The sequence below is a fragment of the Dromaius novaehollandiae genome, chromosome 26 (genome assembly GCF_036370855.1).
Source record: "Dromaius novaehollandiae isolate bDroNov1 chromosome 26, bDroNov1.hap1, whole genome shotgun sequence".
In the NCBI taxonomy this organism is placed as follows: domain Eukaryota; kingdom Metazoa; phylum Chordata; class Aves; order Casuariiformes; family Dromaiidae; genus Dromaius; species Dromaius novaehollandiae.
In genome coordinates this window covers 4,914,001-4,930,685 of record NC_088123.1, presented here as the reverse complement: position 1 = coordinate 4,930,685, position 16,685 = coordinate 4,914,001, and the positions used below count along the sequence as shown (strand labels likewise).

At 39.5% G+C, this 16,685-nt stretch overlaps 1 protein-coding gene across 3 annotated transcripts in view; it reads right to left on the bottom strand.

Annotated features, from left to right (window-relative positions):
• The window catches only part of LRRTM4 (leucine rich repeat transmembrane neuronal 4), a 451,637-nt gene that overhangs the window by 192,673 nt on the left and 242,279 nt on the right, over window positions 1-16,685 (bottom strand). For all 3 annotated transcript variants that reach the window (XM_064497873.1, XM_064497874.1, XM_026122384.2), the window contains 2 exons: window positions 16,318-16,525; window positions 12,652-14,198 (listed from right to left, as the gene is read on the bottom strand). In XM_064497873.1, coding sequence (XP_064353943.1) covers window positions 12,652-14,198; window positions 16,318-16,321 — 1,551 coding nt within the window. In that variant the 5' untranslated portion in view covers window positions 16,322-16,525. The remainder of the gene's footprint in view (window positions 1-12,651; window positions 14,199-16,317; window positions 16,526-16,685) is intronic.

Genomic DNA, 16,685 nt, shown 5'->3' with positions numbered 1-16,685 from the left:
CATTTTAAAAAGTTAAAAGATGCCCGAATAAGCTGGGTGGTAAGTCCTACTTTCCAAAGCAAGACAAGAAGATACCACTGAGAAGTATCACACAGACTTTGGGCAATGCCAAGAGCTAGGTAAAAGGTGGAAAGAAGTGTGTTTTAAGGAGAGAATAGCATGACAAACTGAGACAAGGAGAAAGATCTGGACGTAATGAACAGATCAGGAGTGTTGCAAGAAGATTTTAAATGGAGCTTGATCCTGCATGGCATTTCTGGTTATTCTTGACGCCTGAAATAACTTGAGAGCTGAGCCGGTTCCAGTAAACATTTTGGTCATTACCACACACTTCCAGCATCAGCTTTGAATATATCTTCAGGAGTTTATCATGCCAACTTTATAATGGGAGAAAGAAAACTGGTACAATTCCTGGACTCCTGGGCTCGTTAATTATTTTTTATTAATTACCTATAACTGGAACATTTATTACTTCTGTAAAACAAGGCAGACTTGAGATCACTGATAAATGCCTTCAATCCATCCTCAGCTCAATTACTGAAATGATGTATTTGGAGATGTTCTTGATTATACTTATTCTAGAATGATATATATCCTACAAGAACATGGTTTTTTTTATGGATGCATAGCTAACTGAACAAATCATTAGCAATCATATGCCCATCGTAACAATTAATCAAAATCAAAACAACAAAATTCTATGTAGCCTAAGCTACCAACCTACCACATTTGAAAAAAAGAACCTTTTCTTTAGGCTGTTTTAAAACTAGCAAGCAAAAAAGGCCCAACTTTAGAGTTTTATAGCACATATACAGTAACTTGCTAAAATATGTAGAATAATAAAGAAAACAGAACTTTTAGAATTCACACTAATCTTAAAATACAGTAAGATAATATTGAGCTTTATTTACAAACACGTACTTTCGCATACACATATCTTTCAGTGATCCGCAAAGCTAGAGCAAGCTTAATACATACTGCTCTGGTGATGCACCTTACCTGGTGTTTCAAAGGATGATAAACTACTACCATTTTTAATGTCACTACCTTGGGGTTGATATCATTATTTCATTGAAATGAATGAGACTTTGTCAGCAACTTCAATCTAACTGATAATAGGTCTCCATTTTTCTACACTAGCTATAAACAGACAGGAACAGATGGTCCCTGCATGGAAAACCAATGGAGAATTCCAACACCAAGTAATGCAGGATCATGAGTTAGAGACCAGGAGCTGTAGACCTATGAAAAGAAGAGAGATGCTGCAAAATTGATTACTTCAGCAATTTGGATAAAAATGTATTTTCTATAACCATTCAATTAAAATGTAAATTTCTTGAAAGCTAGGAGTGAGGAAATTTCAGTATGCAAGCATCCACATATTTTGGTGTGTTTTTGTTTGTAACCTCACTTTGCTGGGATGAATATCGAACTCAGACACCCTGAGCCACACACTACTGTGCTCTAAATATCAGAAACTTCTTCCTCTCAGATTAGCTTAATCTCATAGTGGAGAATGAAATATTTTAACAGTTGAACAATTTATTTCTCAACTGTGAAGGTTATTAACCTTGGGAACAAAGTATCTAGGGAAGTGGAGCTTTCTCTCTAACTTGAAGTCTTCAAATCATGATTGGCTGACTTTCGGGAGGTACTTTTTAGTCAAAAGAAGCTACTGGTCTTATAAGCAAAGCAACTTTGTGAAGTTCTGTGGCCACTGATATACAGGAAAGCAAAACAGATGGCTAAAAGCCTCTTTTAGCCTTTAAAATTTTTGATGTGTATCAGGGTAAAACATCCCCCTTCTTCAATCTTCATTAGACACGATGAGTAGTGAAATATATTATGTTGTGCATGCCTTTTAGTTATAACCTATGTTGAAATTCATTGAATCAATGTTAATTCTAGTCCCCTGTCTATTACAGAAAAACAAAGAAGTCTAGACCTTGTTCTCAAAGGCTAATATAATAAATGTTTGGGAGCTAATAATAAATAGAAAAAGGTTAATCGGTTCTTTAGACTTCGGAAGCTTCATGCACATTGGGACTTCTTATATATTCAACAAATAAAGGATGACAAAGAAAATAGCATAGATTTTGTTTTCAAAGAAAAATTTCTACTAATTCAAAATTGCCAGTAGGTTGCTGCCTTGTCTGGTTTGAACAATTTGTGTTCCAACTGCAAAAATACAAGAGCTGCCTTCATTTCCCCATTTCACTTTGCATGTGACACTGATGCGGCTTTTTAAACTAGAGCCTAACATATGATTTAGAGGCTTTGGGAAAGAAAATGATAATGCTATGGGGGGGGAAAATGGATTAGAAATTTACATTAAAATCATGCAATTTCACTGCACTGCAGAAAAATACCAGGGACAAGGGAGCACCTGAGTAGCTGTGAGTAAGTCTCTAATGCATCTGAATATAGTATAGACATTTTAAAAGAACTAAATAGGCATGTGCTAATACCATGCCAAGGCAAAGCAGACCACTTCAGACAGGCTCTCATACTAGGAACAAAATGGACTCAGCATGAGTCTCTTAGGGCTCCGGACAATACTTTTTTTTCCCTCTATTATGCTACAGGAGTAGCTAAAATCCCAACCCCATTCTATTAGCCATTGTGTATGGAGAGAGTGAAAGGCAATCCTCCCCAACTGACCCTCAGTCTAAGTTCATGGGACAGGCAAAGACTGGAAGAAGACAGGAGAAATTTCAAGGATATGAGGATTGGTTTCAATGTGACCTTGCTCTCATTTTTCCCTTGACTATTTGACAGTTTGCAATGAAAATATCTACCCCAGTCCAGACAATAAACTAACAGCAGAGTTTAGAATGGTACCTATATCTTGGCTTGCAGCCATAGCTGACTGGGAGTTCACCCTGCTTTCCAAATCCACAAAGGGGAAGGGACATCCTCCAGTCATGCAAAAAACGGTTGAGCTTCTTGTGTAGACACTCTCTTCTACATATTCCTGAATCTTATTTAACTCTGAATTGCACTCATCGGTATGACAAACCCCTGTACTCAGCTGCTCAGTTTCTTTGTATGAGTTGGAGAGCTAGAAGGGTCCAGAGTATCAGACTAAGGTCTAGCCTTAGCTTCTTCCATGAACTAGAGCTGAAAGCAGAGTAAGTTTCAGTGTGCAGACCTACATTAAAGGACAGCAAACGCTTTTGTGGGTTACGTATAATGCAAGCCCAAGGATGTTCCCACTAACATCATTTCTACCTCATTCTCACACGTTTTGGAAAGCGATCTGCTTTGAAACTAGTTAGATCAAAAGCCGAGTAGATAGCTTTGTACAAATTCCTGGTCAACTAACAGTACTTGTAGTACTTCTCTATCTTAATAATATGGATGAAAACATATGTTGTTCGTTTCCAAATTATTTGTAATTATCCTTAATAAGTTGTTCTGTTTTTAGCCAACTACAGTAGAGAAATTACGTTTCTTCTCAGGTGAAGGCCTACCATGTGGGAGCGATAAAGGAAAATTATGTTAGGAACACAGAAACATCTACTTTCACAAAATCTTTGATGAGGCAAGACATTATACATCGAACGAAAATTCTGACTAAAATCTGTTACTTTTAGGACTTACTCTTTATAAGTGTGCGTGTGTGTACACACACACAGACACTGAACACCTGTGCTTTTAGTCCTCCCTAATACACATTCTGTTAAATTAAAAAGATAATGATGACCCAGAAAAATCATTTTCCTCATCTTCGCCTAATGTGAAAAGTGTATGGTAATTGCCTAGAATGGCACTGGCAATTATTTCAGGACAATCAAATAATAGTTGAGAAATGTAGTCTGAATAGGAAGGACAGTGTCAGATGTACAGTTTAAACAATAGTGGTTTTGCTTGTCATTCATACCAAAGCACTGCAGAAGAAGGGAAAGAAAAACTATTTATACTCTGTCAGTCTCAAGAAACCACAGTTATGATGATTTAATTAACACGTGGAGAGGCTTCATGCAACCATATTGTTCTAAGTTTTAAAAAGCAGCACACTTCAGGACCAAGATGATTTAGAATATTAACAAAGGCTAGTTGAACCCAGGCAGAAATTTGATGGCCTTGTTAGTTCCTTTTAAAACATCCATCAAGGCACAAAGATAATCCAAAAGGATGTGTTAGTAAAAGATGAGAGCAGTAAAGAATCATCTGAGGTTTCAGAGGCCATCACACAGAAGAAGAAGCTGACTTCTAATGAGAACTCAGTTTGAAAACGAGCAAAAAGACACAACTCAAGCCCATTCAAAGACATTGTATGCATCTGAAAAGTTTGAAAAAAAATGGAGTAAGGATAAATTAGAGAGCAAGGCACTAGAAGTGAGACTGACCTTCCCAAGGAGACCTTGTTTCTGGGGACAAATAGGTCTTTCTCTGGCCTGCTGCCCAGGAGTGAATTTTATCCTGTGCACAGTCCAATCACAGAACATGTGATGGCCTTTTTACTACATGTGATTGGGAGTTGGAGTCATCCAATAAGTAGAGTATTGTCAAAGTTTTCTTAAAACCTGGAGCCCAGTCCTCACTAGTCAACTCATCTCCTGTAAGCAAACTGCTCTTCATGTCTCTGTTTCCTCTTTCTATGCCCTGTTTAGATTATCCACCACATCCTATTATTCCTGGCACGGACTGAACCCTACAATATTTTCATACAGCGATTGAACTCGGAGATGTCAACTGCTACTCAAACACAAATAGTGATAATAATAGTACTACCACAACTACACTGAGCTTATCTCTTTTTTCAACTTTGTATTGCATGCTTTTTTATTGCATTAAAATATAAGTAACATAGAGGAGAACCCTACTTTTTCCACACACAAAAAGACATCTGTCAGTGTACTTGTTTACTAGGAAAAGTAGAATTTACACCGAACAAAAAAAATGAACCTTTTGCTGTAAACCAGGTTCTTTCATTTTCTCTTATATAACCAAAAACTGAAGACCAAGATTGTCTTTTTACAGTGTGTATTTGTATCTGTATGCAGTAAGAAGCACTGCAAACACCTTATTTTGAATATACTGAAAAATCTTTGTACACTAGGTAATTTCTTTGCTCTGCCTTTTGCAATGAGGGACATGCCACATTCTCATAATAAATTTAATATACAGTGACTCTTAAAAACTTTCTAATTTTTCTCCTAATATAACAAGTTTGCATTGGAGCTGAAATGTTCAGACGGAAAGCTGAACACCCTTATATTACAAAAGAACTTACAAATGTCAGTAACACATACTAAAGCAAATCTTGATCTGTGGAAACAGATCTACATTCTGGTCAGCAACTTGGGACAAGCTCCTCATTTCTCTGCCCCAGCTTCCCATTTTTGAAAAACAGAATAATGTTACTTACCTAATGTGTTTTGAGATCTACAGATTAAAACATACTATGCAAAAAAGTCATCACGTTTTTTAGCCACACAAAGGATAGAAAACAAAGAAGAAACAAGTTCTAGCATACTCACAAAGTCCTGTTGTTTTCTGCGTGAAGTTGGCCCTTTGCCACAGAGATAGCTTTAGACCACAGAGCTTTTAAGGAAAGATTTTCTGGCTTCCTAGCATCTATGAACTTCTCATGTCCTCGTCAGTAACATTTAAATGAATCTAACAAACCACAAAAATAAAAATAAAACCTCTGCCTGCACATACCAATCTATACTTGAACTCAGAAACAAAGGTAGGGATTTTGCTCTAGCTAGACAGTGAGAGATTACAGATTATTGGCATGTTCTGACCTTTCTTGCCTTCCCCACTCTTGCATGTGCAATGATTCCCATTCAGGTACCCATGGCAATTGTATGGCTGATACCATATTCTTTCTACCATGAAGAACTTTCTATTTCCTTGTCACTTATCCACGTGGTTTAAAAAAAGCAAAGATAAACAAGTCTGTTGGGCCAAGAAGCCAATATTCCCATATACTAACAACCTCCTGCCCCATCCATCTTCCTCCCTTATGCAGAGTAGTCTGGCTCCTAAGAAAACCAGAATTTGCAGGTAGGTACAGAGGCAACAACCCCCCAGCAATTCCCCAGGAACTGATTCAGTCATCTTTTTGTGTAGACAGGGAGATCTACAAGCAATCTAAGCTTATTTGGCTGCAGAACAGGCAGATGTGATGAAAGCTGATTAGTGTCAAAAATGTTTACTGCTGCAGCCCATCTGTGTTCAGTCCTGAAATACCTGGCTCAAAATGACCAAATATCAGGACGTTAGTGTGCTATAAACACAAATCACACAGGAATTTTTCATGACAAAATGTTTACAACATAGACAGTGTGATAGAGGGCTGCACATTTCGTTATGCCAAGCAGCTCTTGCCACTAAAGCACACAATCGCCTTTTCCTGAAGATAACAGGTAAATCCATTTCAATGATCCTTAGTCCCAAAGCTTTGAAAAGTAGAGGACTCTTCTACCAGCATCAGCTTGTCTACTAAAAGCAGTATGCGTCTAGGGGCACCACTGTCAAGAAGCAGAGTAAACCAGCAAGTACACAGCTCCAGTTAGCTCCAGTACCCAGACTAGCTCAGACAGCTCTGTGCTGGAACGGGCTGTGGGATTTAGCTAACAGTTTTAACATCAAGAATCAGGTCAACCCTATTATTCTGGAGAAGAGTTTGCACAACATTTCCAGCAGCAGGATACTTGCTAATAAGATTGTTTGTCTCCTTCAAAGTGAGATTGGGGGGTGGAGGGGTGTTTAAAAGAAAAAACAAATGAATAGGTTCAACAGATATCTCCCTATTTCTATTAGCATTCTCTCTCCTGGCATGAGCTACATAATGGACTAAAATTGATTTTTTCCCCTCCTTAAAATACTGGCAGCAGAGCACAGACTTGCCACAAAAGAAAAAGAAGGGGTGAGAGAGAAGGAGAAAGGAGATGGAGAGGACAAACTCTATCTGTCACAACTCCAGCAACACAGGAATCTTTCACAGGGCCCAGGCAAAGATTAGAATAGGAATACAAGTATTTTCTTCTCTTGTAAAAAGCTTTCGCGATGCAGCATCTGCTCTGCTCCATCAGTACTCACTGGGCAAAACACCACACACTGTGATGTTTCTAGCAAGTGGCAAAATTAAGGGAAGCAGAGAAAGAGGTGCTGGGAAGGCAGGGAGGATGAAATTCTATCAGCTACCCTCCCAGCCCATGGCTGGCTATTGTACTGCAAAGAGGATGACTCAGAGCAATTTCCGAGTTCTCTCAACTATTTGCCAGCCTCCGAATGAGAGTGGAACACGTTTTATGGCCGCAACATGGTTAGGAAAGTTCCAAGCCTAACTGAAGTTTGGAAGATGGGGATTCAGCGCCTTCCTTTGCCACTAACTTCTTGCATGATCTCAGGCAAGTCACTTTTTCAAGTTCTCAGCAGCACCTGCACTGTAAAACCAAATTTCAGATGAGTTAATCTCCCACCCAAGCACCTGAGTATGGACCTACTGAGACTTTCAGAAATGGTCAGCCACCTCCTGCAGCTCCTTTTTGAAATTTACAGCCTAGGTCTCAACTGCTGCTGATGCACAGCTGGCTGAGTTCTTCCAAAAATACAGCCAGTCATTTCGGTAACAAGTATCTTTGGGAAATCTCACCCTCTTCAAGTGCTGAGCCTTGGAAAATTTTGCCCTTGTGCATTTATTACTACACTACTAGTACTTCTATAGCACATTTTTCTATATACTGACGATTTTTTGCAATAACGAAGTCTTAAGTCTAACAAACATAAATTTCTACCCATTGGCCCTAACCCTGAAGAAACATCTAAAATTTACCTCCTCCTCAAACCTCTGACTGGCCCTATGCCTAAAGGATTTCACCTCTGAACCATTCCTGACATATTTCTTCCAGATATACTGTACTGAGGAGAAGCACTGTCAGTGTAGCCTTTGCTTACTTTCCCAAAACAAACAGAGAGCTTATAATGAAGTTTCATTGTACTCACCCTTCAACTTCCATCTCAAGCAGAAAATTGTGATCTTTCGATAATTGCAGGAAGACGGAGAAAGAGAGGTGGAGGAAGAACCGCAGCACAGCAGGATATGAGAAAGCTAAACCACAATGTCCACTCTTAATCTTCCAAAAGAGGGTCTCCGGCAAGCGGCCCCCATCTCGTGGAACCCAGAAAGACAACAACAAGCTTTCTGATCAACAACTACTGCTTCCCCTACTCCTCACTCAGCTTCTCCCATATTCCTTTCTTTATAAATCACTATCTGTAGAATCACTTCCCATTTGCACTCCCCCAAACTATGCAAAACTTATGCCTCTGCCATCAAGCCCTTGCTAAATATTCCTTATAAATATAAGACTAATGACCAAAAGTATAATGACCTTATAAATATAAGACTAATGACCAAAAGTATAATTGGATACTAATGGAAAGAGTATCATTGTCTTAAAAAAAATTCTACCAAATCACTGAGTGATTTCTCTCTCTCATGAGGCTGCACTTCGCCAGAAGCGCATGCCTAACCCTGGGGCAGCCCTGCCAAAGCCAGCTGACAGAACCATGAAAGCCCACACAGAACTGGAACCTCGGACTAAACAGTCTCTGGGCCATAGTCAGTATTTTGTTTTTTTCCTTTCTACATCTTGTTCAAAACAACACAGTAATGGTGTTTAATAAATAAATAATAAATACCACCGGCATGTCAACATTTCCTTTTAAATTAGGCTCAAAAGGAGGAGGTCAACAGTAGCCCCCCATGTTTGCATATGTTATATTCCCTTACTGATCCGTTTCTTCCCACTGGCAAGAGAGGAGGAAGCAGAATTCACAGTTAACATGATTTTGTGTGACTGATTTAGCATGTATGAATAGAAGTGACAACTGCCCTGGTTTTCACTCCAACGAAAAACACAAAAGCATCACAGCAGAGACATACTTATATGTGAACGGGTGGGCTTGATCGTCAAACATTAAGGCATGGTCAGACATCAAGAAGTGAATGTGTAAAAAGTAATGTCACAGGGTCTGTGTCAACTGTCTCTCAAAGGGTTTCACATCAACTGTGCTTAGAAAAGATGTTCACTTGTTCGGTTGGTTGGTTGGTTTTCTCTTTTGTAACAGAGAAATAGTAGATGAATAACCTTCTAGCAAAAAGAAGGAAACATTTTTGCAGGAAAGTTCCTTCCCCCCGCATAACTTCATAGTGTGCTATATGAAAATATTGTGTGTGTGATATGTATGAAATATGTAATATTTCAGCTTGGTTTGTGAACTTGCTTTTTACTGCTCCCACATCTTCAGCAAATGTACAAATAAATACGCAAGAGAGAGGAAAGAAGATGCACATGCACAAAGCAAAGATCAAAATGAGACAGCAGCAGTCTGCGAACTGGACGGTGAGAGCCAAAATCATAAGCATCCAGTTATCTTAGAAAGCCTTGCCAATAGACTAAATAGAATACCATGGGCCAGGTGTCAGTGATTATAATCCCACTGATACCAAGAGAATTACTCCTATTTACAAGTCTGACTCTGGCTGTCTTTAGCAGAAGAAATAATTCAAAAAGCATGGACTTGAAAAAGCAGTAATGCAGACTGAACTTGCCACTCCCCTATTTGCAGTATAAGACTCAATAGAGCGCAGCTCTTAAACACCTCTGTTGCTTTTTTATATACCAGAAATCCCACTGAAGTTAACAACAAAAAAAAGTCCTGCTCACGCTTAGCTGCTGTAAAAAATGAACCCGAATAAACACCTAAACTTGCTGTTTCAAAGCCAGTACTACCACATACAAAAAGTGGTTTGAGTGTCTGAGATGAGCTGGACACTTCTAAAAACAAGTACTGTGAAAGTAATAGGTATGCCCACACAACCCTAGTACACAGTCGGAAACCATTCGTTATCACCAACTTCTACTGACAGATTTTCAGGCATCTTTCCCACGTTAAAATTGAATTAAGCCATAATTTCTTTCCAGCAAGACAGACAAGTTTTTGAACACCTAAGGTGCTTAGAGGGGAGAACAGGACTGTGGGGGGGGGGGAAAGAGATCTGAAGACACACAAAGACTTGAAAAATACTCTTAGAAAACTAGAACCAATAAGAAGTTAAGCAATTAATTCTGAAAAAACCCTCTGCCTTCATATTGATAACCAGACATTCTACTCCCCTCTAAATAGTCCTTTTTTGGGAAAGCTCAGTCTGAGTACGATGAATGAGCCAGCCAGATCTATAGGAGGATGGTCCTGAGCTATACCTCACTCATAAAAAATAATAATTTTTCAAGAGGTATGTATGTCTGGGTAAATTAATTATTAATAATGAGGTGCTCCATTTTTTTTCCCCAGTCATAAAACCTTTTCACTGCTGAAGATACTACAGAGATTTTTTCATACAATTTTTAAGTACTGTACAGTGCATATCTATCCTTTTACAAGTGGAACCTTGTAGCTATGGAGACGAAGAATGTTAAATCCAAGCTGACGATATTTCAGTGGGGGCTTATGGTTGTTACACGTGTCTTCAACTATCAGCTGTTTTATGTCTCCTGAAGTCCTCTGTGCTAATAGCCAATGGATAATAAATCGCCTTGCAAATACAGAGTGTACTTCCTAGCAGTCACAGTCTGGACAGCACCATTACATTTAATACAATTTTACTGTGATTTATACCACATCCAACAATCCCACAGACAACAGGATACACAGCGTAAGTTCGGCAAACTTAAGCAGTAGCTTAAGTTTACATCCCTGAACAGAGTAAATGAATAAAACTGGTACTATACTGTAATAGCACCTGAAAGCTTCAGGTGAATTGGGGTCCCCTTGTATTTAATGCTGTATGTAACAACCAACATTACCACGAAGAAATTATGCCATATTGACCTGTTACTAGACTTGGAAGGACTCTTTAGTGTCTTATTTATCTGCCATAATCCAAATTATCTGAATTTCAGCCTCCCAAACAACATCAGACATACTTTATCTTCTGTGCACTAGGATCACAATCCAAATTCCATTACAGATTACAGTTACATTTGATGGACTTTCAATTACAGCACAGGGATTCAGCTGTCCTCCAAATCATACCAGTGTGAATTAAACAGCATTTTATTGAAGCTAATGAAACTTCAGTGGCGTTAAACCTGAGCAACAAGAGGAGACAGCCTTTAAGGCCAAGTTCCTGCTCCTTGTGACATCCCTGTGACACCCAGGGAAACACAGAATAACTTTGTTAGTGTCAGATATTGTCCACTTGTGATGCTCACACAAACAAAAAAACTTCGTAAACGTGATGCTAATAAAAATGACAAGGGTCTTTGTTTTTGAAAAAGACCCTGCTCCAGAGAAAATAACCTCAAATCTTTCACTTTTACTTTGTTCTTCCCCCAGCTCTTTGGGGCCCAAAATCAGCTAGGGATTCCAGGTGCCAAACCTAAGACATCTTAAAGATGCCCTATTTTCAGAAAGTGCAAAACATCCACCTGTCAGAAATCAGGATCATAGAATTGAAGCCCATTGAATGCTACTCGATTTTAACACATCTTTCACACTGCCTGTCAAAGACATTGGTGAAATCTACTCTAATCAAACCCAACCTGAGGAAATGGATATCAGTAAATTTCAACAGGCCTATAAATATTTTCAGGCAGGACGTCTACAACCAAGGAAGCAAAATCCACCACAGTCCCCTAACACCACATCACGTGCAGGGTTAAGTTAAAAAGTACTGAAATGTAATCACGCGAATCCTCCTTACAAGACATAAATGAGCAATGATATTCAAAAGTAAAACCATTTCTTACACACACACTATTAGAGAAAGAGTCATTTGCAACACAGCAGTGAAAAGGTATGGTATTTTCTCGGCAAAGCTGAACAATAGACAAAAGAAACAATGAGGGCTTTCCTATTTGTATTTTCCATGTACTTACTGAGTGAAAACACGGTCTTACCTGTGTGAAGCTATTAATTCCCTATTAACTCTATTAGAGTTGCCTCACAAGCTAAGCCTTCATTAACATCTGAAAGTTAAGAAAAAAAAAAATCCACAATCCCTCCCTCCCAACCCAGATATTTGCAAATGTACTGTTTGACTTATGTCCTCTATAAGGCTCAAGTTCAGCAAACCTAATAAGGAAGCATGTATGTTCCTCCTTACCCAGTGACCCAAGTGCTTAACTCTAAAGTTGTGTTAAAGTCCTGTGACCCCTAGAAACAAACAGAAAATGCAGGAAATCTTCTTGGGCATTATCATTAAATAGAACAGAAAGCCCTCGAGATTTGACATCAGGCCTAGAGTAAAGAGGTTTCCATATTTATTTTTAAAACAGAAAAGATTCTCAAACTCCTCTCCTTCTACCAATACGTAAAAGATGGGACTCTTCTGAAGCCGCTGATAATACAATGGGTGCAAATGAGCGGAGAATAACACTCCAACTGACTATATCACAGTTGTTTACTTCAACTTAATCTCATTCTTAGACAAATTTAAACTGTTTGAAATAATCACTATCACTTCCCCGATTGTTATAATTTAGCGAGATCACCCTTCACACTGAGCAACCCCAAATCAAAAAAGCTCATTAATCCTTCCAGCGATTAGAGACACCTCAAGATCTTCAAACATTTACCTCTCCTTCCCAGCAGCTGAAATGGTTTTAGGAGGATCATGGTTCATACCTCACATTCCCTGGAGCCAGAGATGGTATATGTGCAGGGCCCGGATCCATTAACTGATACATCCATGGTCTCAGAGTTTGTTGGCTTGTAGTCCACATAATACTCCTGTAAAGGGGAGTTCATTTGCCTTTCAGACTCTCTGGCCTTTTTCCTTCGCCTCTTCATGAGAGAGTGCTGCTGGAGCTGTTTCATGCTGGCTGGATAACGCTTCCATGACACGTAGATAACCAACAAAATCATGGCCACAGAAAGAAAGAGGGCCACGCTCCCAGCAATTATTTTGTGAAAGGAAACATGCTCATACTCTGGTTCCACTCCAGGTGTTGGGAGGTCTGCAAAAGTGGTTGGCATAACAGACGTTGGTTGATTGCTTTCCAGTTTGGAAATGGTTGGTTTAGGAATAAAGACAGGTCTCTGGGCAGTTTTAGGTGCCTGATATGATCTCTCAGTAACCACCACCTGGATTTCAGCACAGATATTGTATGTTTCCACAGCATCACTCACCTTTTCACCCTGCATATGTTTAGGGCCTGCACATATCATAGTGCTTTCTTTATTTCCCTTGAAATTCTTAAGCCAAGTAAACAGTGGGCAAATGCTTCGAGTACATTCCCACATATTTCCAGACAGAGTGATGGAGATGAGTGAGATCCATGTATTGATGGTCTCCTGAGAGATGTTGGTGAGTTTGTTGGAATCCAGGTTCAGCTTCTGCAGGTTGGGGAGGCACTGGAACGTCCCGGGCTCTATCCCTGTGATGTCATTTCCTGATAAATCCAAGTTGTGCAAGGAACTCCAAGTCCATGTTAACCCTTGGCTAATAGACCGGATCCTATTCCACTGCAAATAAATGGAGCGAAGGTTGAAGAGGCGTGGAAAGTGGGCAAAATTGATCTTAGAAAACTGGTTGTGCTCCAAATGGAGCTCCGTCAACTTCAAAAGGCCAGCAAAAGCATTGCGAGATAAGCTCCGCAGGCGGTTGTAGCCCAAATCCAAAAAATCAAGGTTTCGGCAATCTTGGAAAACTCGGATTGGCACTGTTTTCAGTGAGTTGGACCGCAAATGCAAGATCAAGAGTTTACGAAGGCCCTTAAACTGCTCAGACTGCAACACCTGCAACTTGTTGTAAGAGAGGTCCAGATTACGGAGGTTGGGGACTGGGTGAAATGTTTTGTTGTGCAGATGCGTAATTTTGTTGGAGCTTAGAATTAATTCCTTCAGCCTGCGGATCCCCTGAAATGCATCCTCATCCACAGAGCTGATGTAATTATGGTCAAGATAAAGCCATATGAGCTGATTCAGGCCCGCAAACTGATTCGATTTAAGCTTCTGAATGCTGTTGTACCTTAACGATAAGCCTTGGGACCCTCCAGAAATATTCTGAGGGATGTCTCTGAATGCATGAGATTCGCAGTACACAATCTTGCCATCGCATCTGCAGTTCTTGGGGCAAGCTCGCTGAGCCCCCGCAAGCATAACAAACAGCACCATAGGAAGTAGCACTAACACCACACTCATACCTCTCAGCTGTTTAATCAAATGGAAACCTATAATATTAAAAAGAAGACAAACGTGCATTGTAAAAGCTATTAAAATAAATCACCAACAGATTACTACCATCACTGGGCTTTCTAATAAAATATTAGTGAAACAGTGGATTTTAAAGACAACCTGTTTGCCTCCTTTCTTGCACTGTTTGTTGTAAAAATGCCTGCGCTTTAAGTTTCTGGCTTGCCATCTCTGCTACCCGTACCATCACCATTACTACTTCTCTTATTCAATTACTTTTGTGTGATTTATGATCCCTTAGGAGGATCAGGAGCCTGTTCTCTATTCGCTTGTTCTCCTGTACATCATCTCTCAGTGTAGCTGGTATATCCTTATCACTAGATGCTGAGGTTTTAACAATAAACATATTTGTCAAGTCACTGTGCTGAATGCTCCATAGTGCTGGAAAGGAAATGAGCCAAAGCTTTTGGTATTTACGTGTTGTTAAACGTTTCCTTAATAAAAGCAGCTACAAGTTCAATTCCACTCAAAGTTACTGCAAACAGTATGATGCCAAATTAATTTATCATAAAGTTTGACCCACCTTTAAAATATGTATTGTAAAAAATGAAGCAATAAACAAAGGCTTTACTTTTTCCTGTGGGCGATTTTTTTTCCAGAGTAGGTGCAAGTTACTCATTATTTTCATGTATGTAAAATATATAAATAGATGTGCAGAAAATGTTCAAATACTAGGGAAGCATACCATTTAACACTAGCATGGGACCCCAATACCTAGATATTGGTAACAGACATATTAGTTTAAAAAGGATCAGTCTTATGCCATATGCATAGTTATCTATATATAGCTGTCAAAATCTAAGCACTACCTTGTATATATATTTATTTCATATACTGTAAGCAAAGACACATACAAACACTTATATACAAACAATGCCTTAGGAGCAGCAAAATGCAGGAAGTTTAGGGGGGTATATTTGTATTTCAACTCCGTTCTCTCTTCTACAGCTCTACTCATTTCGAGATTTTCCATTTCAGACAACAAATTTATCATATAGTACCATGCTGTTATGTGAGGACAGCCACATTTTCCACATTCTTTGAATAATTATGAAAGGGGCAGGGGGGGAATCCAACACACGTACACGCACTTCCCTTAGTCTGTAATAATTTTAGGACTAATGCCTCTGTCCAGAATTGCAAACTTGCTAATAATTAAGGTGCATTCTTCCAATAAAAAATATTTTAAGGGCCAGTATCTCCTCTAGAAATAATTACTTTATCTGTTATACTCACACTCTCTCTCACACACACGCGCACACACACACACTCTCTCTCTCTCTCAAAACCAACCCCGTGCTGCAGTTATTTTTTCCAATTTTAAACTAAGAGGCAATCAGTAAAATAATTCTTAATCTATAATGCCCCTGACTATATGTGTCTGCCTTTCACTTTAACAGTTAGGTTTTTAATTTAAACCCTCATCTTTTGCTACTGCCTATGTGCTAGCAGCAGCCAGCTAGAAATATGTTCTGGCTATTATAGACTTTGGGGGTGGGGGAAAGGAGGGAGGGAAATAAACCTGTCACACTTGAGAAAATAAGACTGGCAAATGACTGCTGGAAATCCAGCAGCTATATTAGGGGTATCTTTTCAAAGACCAAATCAGCCTTTTCAAAACCGCCTATACAACAAAATCATCCCCCTCCTCCTCTGCTTCCCACTTGCTGCAAAGTGTTAACAATCCTTTCTGACAGCCTGAATAATATCTCTACAGGCTGATCTAATATGAATATAAATCCAGAAGAGATTTTGTGCGAGCATGCCTCATGCATATGTGTACTTATCTATATATGTGCAGGTGTGTGAGTGGGTTGCACAGGCAGTGAATGTACTCTCTACAGTCCTTAACTTGGTGCATGCATTTACAGATTAATTACATATAAAACCACTGCAGGAGGAAAGGTGTGTGTGTATAGGGGGAGGGGGGGATACATGATCTAAAAATACAATAGCAAGTACAGTGAGTCACCTGGCAAAGGAATGCACTGCTGCTGTTTAGACTGTTTCCCCCTTTTGAACAGCTAATAATCCAACTGAAAAACACAACATACAGCTGCAGCTCTGCTAACAAACAAACAAGAAAAGTTCACTTACCCATCCTTTTGTCATCAAAAAACGTCCTCCTTTTCCTCTCCCCAGCTGTTTTCTTCTCTCTCTTTCCTTTTTGCTTTCCCTCTGCCTCTCTCTTGCTTTTTAAAACTGGTCTCCTTTCTCTAAACCATCAGAATCTTCATGTCACAGCACGGTTGCCACTCGCATCGCCGCCATCCAGCGTGCATGCCAGTAGCCCCCACAAAGTTCCCTAGAGAGGACAAGCAAGAATTTTGGGGATGAGGAAGGGAAAGGATAGGGAAGGGGTTGGGGGTGGGGAAGACAGGACTAAGGATGGAGGGGGGGGGGTGGGGGGGTAGGGAGGGACTCTATGCTCTGAGAGCCATTGTGTAAGTCATCAGAGAGCCATC